This window comes from Pristiophorus japonicus, chromosome 2, assembly GCF_044704955.1.
Source record: "Pristiophorus japonicus isolate sPriJap1 chromosome 2, sPriJap1.hap1, whole genome shotgun sequence".
NCBI classification, from domain to species: Eukaryota; Metazoa; Chordata; class Chondrichthyes; family Pristiophoridae; genus Pristiophorus; species Pristiophorus japonicus.
In genome coordinates, this window is record NC_091978.1 from 11,017,917 (window position 1) to 11,030,756 (window position 12,840).

Below are 12,840 nucleotides of genomic sequence, written 5' to 3' on the forward strand. Positions count from 1 at the left end.
GCCCCAATGGGCCGAGTGTCAGTGTGGCCCCAATGGGCCGAGTATCAGCGTGGCCCCAACGGGCCGAGTGTCAGTGTGGCCCCAACGGGCCGAGTGTCAGTGTGGCCCCAGCGGGCCGAGTGTCGGTGTGGCCCCAACGGGCCGAGTGTCAGTGTGGCCCCAACGGGCCGAGTGTCAGTGTGGCCCCAATGGGCCGAGTGTCGGTGTGGCCCCAACGGGCTGAGTGTCAGTGTGGCCCCAATGGGCCGAGTGTCGGTGTGGCCCCAATGGGCCGAGTGTCAGTGTGGCCCCAATGGGCCGAGTGTCGGTGTGGCCCCAACGGGCCGAGTGTCAGTGTGGCCCCAGCGGGCCGAGTGTCAGTGTGGCCCCAATGGGCCGAGTGTCGGTGTGGCCCCAACGGGCCGAGTGTCAGTGTGGCCCCAATGGGCCGAGTGTCGGTGTGGCCCCAATGGGCCGAGTGTCAGTGTGGCCCCAATGGGCCGAGTGTCGGTGTGGCCCCAAAGTTGGGGTGGAGGTCAGCTGCGTTCTGCGCATGCGCCCCTGGCCACCAGAATCATTCCGGATAAGGGGTGGTGCCAGATAAGGGAGTCCCGGATAAGAGAGGTCCAACCTGTATAGAGTTCTTGGGCTGGGTTTTACGACTTCTGCAGCCCCTGTTAGCATCCCGGAGGAGCGGCAATGGCAGCGGTAATGGGGCAGGCAACCAGCTTTCAGCACCCCGCTGCAGCTTTCGCTGCCAATTTCAGCGGGGCGCAGAGAATTACCGCCCGGAAGAGGCGAGCTGGTGTGCAACGCTCCTGGTTGCGACACCAGCTCGATTTTTGGCCGCCGCCCGATCCGTAGCACTCCATAGAGCACCCATCTGGGACCATCTGTGAAGGCGGGTGGTTCGAGCTGTAGCGGCCGTAGTGAGGTATATAATGTCGACCTCAGGTAAATGTGCTTGTTTTTTGCGATTTATGTTGCGGTTATATATGTAAATCTATAAATACCTTGTGTAACCACCAGAGGGCTCATCCCCTGGAGTCCCAAGGGATCCCACAATCCCTTGGACGCACCTGTACTTAAGGAGGCCTCACAGGCTAGAGATGCAATCTAGAGACCTGTAATAAAAGACTACGGTCACACTTTACTTTAAGCTCACAGTATCTGGTCAGACTCTTTATTGATACATAACTGGTGATGAGATACAGATGACGAACCCAACGATGCAGCGAACAGTGGACATCCTGGAGAAATTTTCGGAGGGAGATGATTGGGAAACCTTCGTGGAGCGACTCGACCAATACTTCGTGGCCAACAAGCTGGAAGGGGAAGCGAACGTTGCCAAACGAAGGCCGATTCTCCTCACCGTTTGCGGGGCACCAACATCTGGCCTCATGAAAAACCTGCTAGCTCCAGCGAAACCCACAGAGAAATCGTACGATGATTTATGCACACTGGTCCTGGAGCATCTGAACCCGAAGGAAAGCGTTTTGATGGCGAGGTACCGGTTTTACACGTGCAAAAGGTCTGAAGGCCAGGAAGTGGCGAGCTATGTCGCCGAGCTAAGATGCCTTGCAGGACATTGCGAATTTGAAGGACATTTGGAGCACATTCTCAGGGACTTCTTTGTACTTGGCATTGACCTGGAAGTGATACTTCGCAAACTCTTGACTGTAGAGACCCTAACCTTGAGTAAAGCCATAGTGATAGCCCAGGCATTCATTGCCACCAGTGACAATACCAAGCAAATCTCTCAGCACACAAGTGCTGCTACAAGTACTGTGAACAAAGTAATGTTGTTTTTGATTCGCAATGTACAGGGCAGGTCACACGTACCTGCAGCTGCACGTCCGCAGATGTCTCAGAGTCCACCATCAAGAGTGATGAATGCTAGGCCATTAACACCTTGTTGGCACTGCGGGGGTGATCATCGTTTTCATTCATGCTGCTTCAAAGGATACGTTTGCAAGGACTGTGGAACAATGGGACATCTCCAACGTATGTGCAGGTGAACTGCAAACCCTGCTAATCCTGCAAACCACCATGTTGCAGAGGAGGACAGATCCACAGCACATCACAAGCCTCAGAGCCTCAGACCGAGGAGGCAGAGGTATATGGGGTGCACATATTTACCACAGATTGTCCCCCGATAATGCTGAAGGTTGAATTAAATGGACTCCCGGTGTCAATGGAGCTGGACACGGGCGCGAGCCAGTCCTTTATGAGCAAAAAGAATTTTGATAAATTATGGTGCAGCAAGGCCTCAAGGCCAGTCCTGACTCCCATTCGCACTAAACTGAGAACTTACATAAAGGAACTGATTCCCGTAATTGGCAGTGCTACCGTAAAGGTCTCCTACGATGGAGACAAGTTACCACTCTGGGTGATGATCCCACGCTGCTCGGCAGGAACTGGCTGGGAAAGATACGCTGGAACTGGGACAACGTCCGAGCGCTCTCGTCCGTCGACGACACTTCGTGTGCCCAGGTCTTAAACAAGTTCCTCTCGCTGTTTGAACCAGGCATCGGGAAGTTCCAAGGAGCAAAAGTGCAGATCCACCTAATTCCGGGGGCACGACCCATCCATCACAAAGTGAGAGCAGTACCGTACATGCTAAGAGGGTGGAGATCGAGATGGACCGGCTGCACGAGAGGGCATCATTTTGCCAATCGAATTCAACGAGTGGGCCAGTCCGATTGTTCCAGTCCTCAAGGGAGTCGGCACCGTCAGAATCTGTGGTGATTACAAAGTAACTATCAATCGTTTCTCCCTGCAGGATTAATACCCACTACCAAAGGCAGGCGACCTTTTTGCGACACTGACGGGAGGAAAGACGTTCACGAAGCTGGACTTGACCTCGGCCTACATGACGCAGGAGCTGGAGGAATCATTGAAGGGCCTCACCTGCATCAACACGCACAAAGGTCTCTTCATTTACAACAGATGCCCGTTTGGGATTCAATCAGCTGCAGCGATATTCCAGAGAAACATGGAAAGCTTACTGAAGTTGGTCCTGCGCACGGTGGTCTTTTGGGACGACATCTTGGTTACAGGTCAGGACACAGTCGAGTATCTGCAGAAGCTGGAGGAGGTTCTTAGTCGACTCAACCGCGTGGGACTCAGGTTAAAACACTCGAAGTGCGTTTTCCTGGCGCCTGAAGTGGAGTTCCTGGGAGAAGAATTGCGGTGGACAGCATCAGGCCCACCGATTCGAAGACGGAGGCAATTGGGAACGCACCGAGGCCACAGAACGTGATGGAGCTGTGGTCGTTTCTAGGACTCTTGAATTACTTTGATAACTTCTTACCGGGTCTCAGCACACTGTTAGAACCCCTGCATGCCTTACTGCGTAAAGGAGACGAATGGGTATGGGCTAAAAGCCAAGAAAATGCCTTTGCAAAAGCTAGAAAACTGTTATGTTCAAACAAATTGCTTGTGTTGTATGATCCATGTAAGCGTTTGGTTCTAGCATGTGATGCGTCGTCATACGGTGTCGGGTGTGTATTGCAACAAGCTAATGAATCTGGGAAATTACAACCGGTTGCTTATACATCCAGAAGTCTGTCTAAGGCTGAGAGGGCCTACAGCATGATTGAAAAAGAAGCGTTAGCATGTGTTTATGGGGTAAAGAAAATGCATCAATATCTGTTTGGGCTCAAATTTGAATTGGAAACTGACCATAAGCCACTGATATCCCTCTTTTCTTAAAGTAAGGGGATAAATACCAATGCATCGGCCCGCATCCAGAGATGGGCACTCATGTTGTCCGCATACAACTATGCCATACGCCACAGGCCAGGCACAGAAAACTGTGCCGATGCTCTTAGTAGGCTGCCATTGCCCACCACGGAGGTGGAAATGGCACAGCCTGCAGATTTAGTCATGGTAATAGAAGCATTCGAGAGTGAGCAATCACCCGTTACCGCCCGACAGATTAGAACTTGGACGAGCCAGGACCCCTTACTGTTCTTAGTAAAAAACTGTGTGCTTCACGGGAGCTGGTCCAGTGTCCCATTAGAAATACAGGAAGAGATAAAGCCGTACCAGCGGCGCAAAGATGAAATATCTATACAGGAAGACTGCCTTCTGTGCGGTAACCGGGTAGTGGTACCCAAAAAGGGCAGGGGCACTTTATTAGTGATCTCCACAGTACTCACCCAGGCATTGTAATAATGAACGTGCGAGCCAGATCCCACGTGTGGTGGCCTGGTATCGATGCGGACTTAGAGTCCTGCTTGCACAAATGTAACACATGTTCACAGTTAAGCAATGCACCCAGGGAGGCGCCACTAAGTTTATGGTCTTGGCCCTCCAAACTGTGGTCTAGGGTCCATGTCGACTGTGCAGGCCCGTTCCTGGGTAAAATGTTCCTAGTGATTGTAGACGCGTACTCCAAATGGATTGAATGTGAAATAATGTCGGCAAGCGCATCCGCTGCCACCACTGAAAGCCTGCGGGCCATGTTTGCCACGCACGGCCTGCCTGATGTCCTGGTGAGCGACAACGGGCCGTGTTTCACCAGTGACGAGTTCAAACAGTTCATGACCCGCAATGGGATCAAACATGTCACATCTGCTCCATTCAAACCAGCATCCAATGGTCAGGCAGAGAGAGCAGTGCAAACCATCAAGCAGAGCTTGAAGAGGGTAACTGAAGGCTCACTGCAGACTCACCTATTCCGAGTCCTGCTGAGTTATCGTACGAGACCCCACTCGCTCACTGGGAGTCCACCCGCTGAACAGCTCATGAAAAGGGCACTTAAGACAAGGGTCTCGTTAGTCCACCCTGATCTACACGAACAGGTAAAAAGCAGGCGGCTTCAGCAAAGTACATATCATGATAGCGCAAATGTGTCACGCGAAATTGAAACCAATGATCCTGTATTTGTGTTGAACTATGGACAAGGTCCCAAGTGGCTGCCCGGCCAAAGAGGGGAGTAGGATGTTTCGGGTCAAAGTTTCAAATGAACTAATTTACAGGAAACACTTGGACCAAACCAAACTCAGATTCACGGACTATCCAGAGCAACCCACATTAGACCCTACCTTTTTTGACCCCCCAACACACACACCAGTGGCAACCGACACAGCGGTTGACCACGAAGCAGAACCCATCACCCGCAGCAGCCCAGCAGGGCCCAACACACCAGGCAGCCCAGCAAGGCCAGCTGCACAGCAGCCCAGCGAGGGCCCAACAAACGACTCACCAAAACCAGCATTTGCACAGAGACAATCAACCAGGGAAAGAAAGGCCCCAGATCGACTCACCTTGTAAATAATTACATTATTGACTTTAGGGGGGGGGGAGTGTTGTTATATATGTAAACCTGTAAATATCTTGTGTAACCAGCAGAGGGCTCATCCCCTGGAGTCTCAAGGAATCCCACACTCCCTTGGGAGCACCTGTACTTAAGCTGGCCTCATAGGCTGGAGAGGCACTCTGGAGACCTGTAATAAAAGACTAAGGTCACACTTTACTTTGAGCTCACAGTATCTGGTCAGACTCTTTATTCATACATAACAGCGTTGACGTGAGTTATTTATTATGAATGTTTCTGGTGATTTTTCCCCCTGAGGCCTCTGTTAGAGCGCTCCGAGGCCGGGTCTTTAGCTCAGGATTTTCATTTGCTCAGCCGGCCAAGACCCCAGCTCCGCCCCACACTCAGGGCCAAGCTGACGAATTTTGCTGACTGAGGCGCAAACTGTTCTCGGAGCAAGTTTTATCATCCCGCCACCATTACCACCCCGAAATGACCAGAAACAAAAATCCAGCTCCAAAAGCGTGGAAATTATAATGAACTTGTATCAACCGCGGGTTTGGCCTCAATTGGAGTATTGTGTTCAAATCTGGGCACCGCACTTTAGGAAGGAAGTGAAGGCCTTAGTGAGGATGCAGAAAAGATTGACGAGAATGATTCCAGGGATACGGGACATTAGTTACGTGGATAGATTGGAGAAGCTGGGGCTATTCACCTTAGAGCAGAGAAGATTGAGAGGAGATTTGATAGAGGTGTTCAAAATCATGATGGACCTGGAAAGAGAAGATAGAGAGAAACTGTTCCCATTGGCAGAAGGGTCAAGAACCAGAGGACACAGATATAAGGTGATTGGCAGAAGAACCAAAGGCGACATAAGAAAACACTTTTTATGTAGCGACTGGTTATGATCTGGAATACACTACCTGAAAGGGTGGTAGAGACAGACTCAATCGCGGCTTTCAAAAGGGTGTTGGATAAGTACCTGAAATTAAAAAGAATTGCAGGGCTACGGGGACAGGGCGGGGCAGTGAGACTGGCTGAGGTTCTCTTGCTGAGAGCCTGCACGGGCTTGATGGGCCAAATGGCGTTCTTGTGTGTTGTAACCATTCTATGATTCTATGAACTGTTTGATGGGGTTTTTGGGTCTTTTGGATTTTTATCCTGTTGCTGAAAATTGACTCCTGTCTGGCTGTTGCCTTCAATGGTGACAGTTTTTGTGACGGCCTTACTGATGTGGAATCAGGCTGAACAAGTTCAAGCAACCGGAATCTGGTTCCTTTACATTAAATTATTTTTTCTTCCCATTTGTTTTTTTCTAACTGACGGAGATTGATATTTGGAACCATTAAATGCAAACAGCAAAAATATTGCTTGTGGTTTGTGAACATTGATCGAGTATCAGTCCAACTATATCGTACTACTAATTCAAAAGTTCTTAATGTCACAGGCCCAACCTGATGACCAATCCATTTTGAAAGAAGAGAAAGGCCAGCAGAGCCCAAATGAATTGTGATTATTGCAGTGCTTTTCAAATCTGTGGGTGCGACAACCAATCTAGCAAATTAAAAACACACAAGCACATCTTTTCCTGTTGTGTGATTTTGATTTGTAGTTGGTTGACTAATGTCCTTTTTTTTGTTTTGTTTATTATAGACTAAATGCTACAACTACATTCGAATTTTGGAAGCCTGGAATGAGACGCACCTCTTTGCCTGCGGGACTTACGCTTTTGACCCTCATTGTGCATATATTGTAAGTGCTCTTTTTTAATACTCTGATGCCAAGTCAGCATTGCTGCTGGAACTTGAGATCAAATGTAGCCCAAGTTAAGAAACTTCTCTCCTTTCTGCCAGTATTCAGGGCCTTAAAGAAGAAGTTACATTGTTTTTTGTTTCTTGCTTAATGGTATAATATTGTTTGAGAATAGTATAACAGGCAGTCAGAATGCTAATACAAGGGTGAATTCGGTGGGCAGAATGGGAAACTCTGTGAGGAACCTACCTCCAGTTTATACTGGCCGTGCTAGAATTGGCACCAGCAGGAAGCCCAGGCTCCACATTACCCAATTTAGAATTAATGGAATGGAATCCAAAAGTAGGAGGTGGGGGCTACTTTCAAGGCACGTTATTTGGAGTTAACTAAGAGACTGTTTCCTCCCAAGTGAAATTGGTAGTGGTGCTTTCAGCAGATGGTGAAAACCAACTCCACCCTTGGCTCCCAATTTCATTGGATTGAAGCCAGAGTTTGGAAGACGGAAGTGCATGCGCAGGAGGAGGTTGCAGCGGTAGATTAGGATGAGGCTCCAGAGGGAACTTGTAAATGAGAATGGTGATTTTGAATTTGGAATAGAGAGCCAACATTGGTGAACCAATGAAAAGATGAGGCCTTTAATACATTTGCGGAATGTGGGCGTCACTGACAAGGCCAGCATTTATTAGTCAGTCCTTATTGTCCTTGAGAAGGTGGTGGTGAGCCACCTGTACACCTGAGTGGATTGCTTGACCATTTCAGAGGGCAGTTAAAAGTCAACCATATTGCTGTGGGTCTGGAGTCACATATAGGCCAGACTGGGTAAGTGCGGCATATTTCCTTGCCAAAAGGACATTAGTGAACCAGATGGATTTTTATGACAATCCAGTAGTTTCATGTTCACCATTACTGATACAAGCTTTTTATTTTAAATTTATTTAATTAACTTAATTTAAATTCCCCAGCTGCTGTTGTAGGACTTGAACTCATGTTCCTGGATCATTAGTCCAGCCCTCTGGATTACTAGTCCAGTAACATAACCACTGTGCTACCGCTCTTGGTGGTCATTGCTGTATTATGTATATGTGCACGAATGCATTCATAGAATCATAGAAATTTACAGCACAGAAGGAGGCCATTTCGCCCATTGTGTCCGTGCCGGCCGACAAGGAGCTATCCAACCTAATCCCACTTTCCAGCTCTTGGTCCGTAGCCCTGTAAGTTAGGGCACATCAAGTGCACATCCAAGCACTTCTTAAATGGTGAGGGTTTCTGCCTCTACCACCCTTTCAGGCAGTGAGTTCCAGACCCCCACCACCCTCTGGGTGAATACATTTCCCCTCAAATCCCCTCTAAACCTCCTACCAATTACTTTAAATCTATGCCCCCTGGCTGTAGAAGATCAGCCATGATCTTATTGAATGGTGGCGCAGGCTTGAGGAGTCGAATGGCCGACTCCTGTTCCTATTTCTTATGTTCTTATGCCTCGGCTAATAAAGGCAAGTATTCCGTATGCCTGCTGCCTTTTGGGATCTGTGGACCTGCACTCAAGGTCCCTTTGTTCTACACCTCTCAGTGTCCTACCATTTAATGTGCATTTCCTTGTCTTGTTAGCCCTTCCCAATTGCATTACCTCACACTTCTCTGGATTGAATTTCATTTGCCACTGTTGCCCACCTGACTAGTTCAGTGATATCTTCCTGCAGTCTGCAGCTTTCTTCTCCATTATCAACCACACGGCCAATTTTAATATCATCTGCAAACTTATTAATCATACACCCTACATTCAAGTCTAAATCATTGATATATACCACAAAGAGCAAGAGACCTCGGGGCGGAAATTCAGCCTCCCAATAAGGCCTCTGGCTGCTTGAAAGCGATGGCCACGGGGCGGTGCTGAATGGACGCCGACTTGTTTTTCACCTCTGGGCTTTTTGCTGTGGTGTGATGAACCACTCCGCTTCTGCAGATGCGTCTTAACGATGTCATCGGAGCGCGTTACGCAATGGAGCCGCCCCAGGAGGGAAATTCACCTGCAAAAGTCTCCCGGCTGCCACTCGGTTCCCCCAACAGCTTTTTGTGTTGGTGCACTCCTTGTTTTGGGCCTCGTTGGTTGGGGGCAGGCCGCCCTTAAATGGAAGGTACCACTGCCGGCGATGTAATTTTATTTTTTTTGTCAGCCGGGTCGGGCCGACACTTATGCCCCCGGGTTCGGCCGGCATCCCCTCTTGGGTGCCAGGCCGCTGGCCTGGCTGAAACCCACCCTAGTGACCCAGTGGACCTAACTGAAAAAGATGCAGAGCTCGCAGTGACCCTCCCCTTTAAATGAAGGGGAGAGACATGTTGACATGCCAACGCGATGACGTCATAGATCCAGCCCTTCTCACCTCCGTTCAACTACAGCTGTTAAAAATAAAACTTGAGTTAAAATGGAGGCACACAGCCTCCTTAAAGATTTTAGTGACTGGCCTGCCTTCTGAGAACAGGTTTGTCATCTGACCCGCTAGCGTTAAAACCAAAAGTTAGGGTTGAGTTTTCCGTTTCTTTTATTTTTACCCACATTCCCTGGGGGTTAGAATGACCCCCTATGTGCTTCTTTAATATAATATTGTGCTCCAAGTGTCATTGTATATAATTGTGGATAAATGTGAGGTTATCCACTTTGGTGGTAAAAACAGAGAGACAGACTATTATCTGAATGGTGACAGATTAGGAAAAGGGAAGGTGCAACGAGACCTGGGTGTCATGGTACATCAGTCATTGAAGGTTGGCATGCAGGTACAGCAGGCGGTTAAGAAAGCAAATGGCATGTTGGCCTTCATAGCGAGGGGATTTGAATACAGGGGCAGGGAGGTGTTGCTACAGTTGTACAGGGCCTTGGTGAGGCCACACCTGGAGTATTGTGTACAGTTTTGGTCTCCTAACTTGAGGAAGGACATTCTTGCTATTGAGGGAGTGCAGCGAAGGTTCACCAGACTGATTCCCGGGATGGCGGGACTGACCTATCAAGAAAGATTGGATCAATTGGGCTTGTATTCACTGGAGTTCAGAAGAATGAGAGGGGACCTCATAGAAACGTTTAAAATTCTGACGGGTTTAGACAGGTTAGATGCAGAAAGAATGTTCCCAATGTTGGGGAAGTCCATAACCAGGGGTCACAGTCTGAGGATAAGGGGTAAGCCATTTAGGACCGAGATGAGGAGAAACTTCTTCACCCAGAGAGTGGTGAACCTGTGGAATTCTCTACCACAGAAAGTAGTTGAGGCCAATTCACTAAATATATTCAAAAGGGAGTTAGATGAAGTCCTTACTACTCGGGGGATCAAGGGTTATGGCGAGAAAGCAGGAAGGGGGTACTGAAGTTTCATGTTCAGCCATGAACTCATTGAATGGCGGTGCAGGCTAGAAGGGCTGAATGGCCTGCTCCTGCACCTATTTTCTATGTCTATGTTTCAGAGATCTGCGAGTTCCCTTCCTTCCCCTAGCCCACCGGGCCAAACTTCCTCAGAGGCTCCCCCCTGCTCTAGCCCTTTCTCCAGTTTCTCTCTGACCTCCCCTCATGACCTCTCCACGCTCATCTTGTCCATGAGACCCACTTCCTGCTCCCTTGACCATATTCCCACTAAACTGCTGACCACCCAACTTCCTTTTCTGCCTCCCATGTTAGCCGACATTGTTAACGGTTCTCTCTCCTCGAGTACTAACACCCTCTCCCTCAAATCTGCGGTCATCACCCCTCTCCTCAAAAAACAAACCCTTGACCCAACTGTGCTTGCTAGCTACTGTCCCATCTCCAACCTCCATTTCCTCTCCAAAGTCCTTGAACGTGTTGTCACCTCCCAAATCCGTGCCCATTTTTCACAGATCTCCATGTTTGAATCCCCTAACAAAGTACCGAAACGGCTCTTATCAGAGTCAGAAATGACATCCGTTGTGACTGTGACAAAGGTAAACTATCCCTCCTCGTCCTTCTGGACCTGTTTGCAGCCTTTGACACAGTTGACCACTCCACCCTCCTCCAACGCCTCTTCACCATCATTCAGCTGGTTGGGACTTCACGTGCCTGGTTCCATTCTTATTTATCTAATCGTAGCCAGAAAATATTCTGCAATGGTTCTCTTCCCACTCCTGCCTCGTTACCTCTGGTGTTCCCCAGGGAACTATCCTTGGCCCTCTCCTATTTCTCATCTATATGTTGCCCCTTGGCGATATCATACGAAAACACGGAGTCAGTTGCCCCATGTACGTTGACGACACACAGCTCTACCTCTCCACCACTTCTCTCGACCCTCCATGGTCTCTAAATTGTCAGACCACTTGTCCGACATCCAGTACTGGATGAGCAGAAATTTTTTCCAATTAAATATTGTCTTTGGTCCCTGCCACAAACTGCGTTCCCTAGCCACTGACTCCATACTTCTCTCGAGCATCTATCTGAGGCTAAACCAGACTGTTCGCAACCTAGTCATATTTGACCCTGGGAGGTCCCAACGGATTGGAAAACCGCAAATGTAAAGCCCCTATTTAAAAAAGGAGGCAGACAGAAAGCAGGAACCTTTAGACCAGTTAGCCTAACATCTGTTGTTGGGAAAATGCTGGAATCCATTATTAAAGAAGCAGTAGCAGGACATTTGAAAAAGCATAATGCAGTCAAGCAGAGTCAGCATGGTTTTATGAAAGGTAGATCATGTTTGACAAATTTTCTGGAGGTCTTTGAGGATGTAACAAGCAGGATGGATAAGGGGGAACCAGTGGATTTTGTGTATTTGGATTTCCAGAAGGCATTCGATGTCACATAAAAGATATGCACAAGATAAAAACTCATGGGGTTGGGGATAATATAGTAGCTTGGATAGTGGATTGGCTAACTAACTGAAAACAGAGAGTTGGGATAAATGGGTCATTTTCTGGTTGGCAAACGGTAACTAGTAGGGTGCCACAGGGATCGGAGCTGGGTCCTCAACTATTACAATCTATGTTAATGACTTGGATGAAGGGACCGAGTGTAATGCAGCCAAGTTTGTTGATGATACAAAGATGGGTGGGAAAGCAAGTTGTGAGGAGGACACAAAAAATCTTCAAAGGAATATAGACAGGCTAAGTGAGTAGGCAAACATTTGGCAGATGGAGTATAATGTGGGGAAATGTGAGGTTATCCACTTTGGCAGGAAAAATAAAAAAGCAAATTATAATTTAAATGGAGATAAATTACAAAAGGCTGCAGTACAGAGAGACCTAGGGGTCCTTGTGCATGAAACATATAAAGTTAGTATGCAGGTACAGCAGATAACAGGAAGGCAAATGGAATGTTAGCCTTTATTGCAAAGGGGGATAAAAGCAGAGAAGTCCTGCGCAACTGTACAGGGTATTGGTGAGGCCACACCTAGAATATTGAGTACAGTTTTGGTCTTCGTATTTAAGGAAGGATATGCTTGCATTGGAGGTTGTTCAGAGAAGGTTCACTAGGTTGATTCCTGAGATGAGGGGATTGACTTGTGAGGAAAGGTTGAGTAGGTTGGGCCAATACTCATTGTAGTTTAAAAGAATGAGAGGTGATCTTATTGAAACCTATAAGATACTGAGAGGGCTCGACAAGGTAGATGCAGAGAGGATGTTTCCCCTCGTGGGGGAATCTAGAACTAGGGGACATAGTTTCAGAGTAAGGGGTCGGCCATTTAAAACTGAGATGAAGAGGAACTTCTTCTCTCAGAGGATTGTAAATCTGGAATTCTCTGCCCCAGAGAGCTGTGGAGGCCGGGTCATTGAACATATTTAAGGTGGAAATAGACATATTTTTGAATGATAAGGGAGTAAAGGGTTATGGAGAGCGGGCAGGGAAGTGGAGCTGA

At 48.2% G+C, this 12,840-nt stretch overlaps 1 protein-coding gene across 1 annotated transcript in view; it reads left to right on the forward strand.

The window, feature by feature from the left end:
* sema4f (sema domain, immunoglobulin domain (Ig), transmembrane domain (TM) and short cytoplasmic domain, (semaphorin) 4F) overlaps positions 1 to 12,840 on the forward strand; it is a 247,642-nt gene that overhangs the window by 146,338 nt on the left and 88,464 nt on the right. The window contains exon 4 of the mRNA XM_070866783.1: positions 6,896 to 6,994. Coding sequence (XP_070722884.1) covers positions 6,896 to 6,994 — 99 coding nt within the window. The remainder of the gene's footprint in view (positions 1 to 6,895; positions 6,995 to 12,840) is intronic.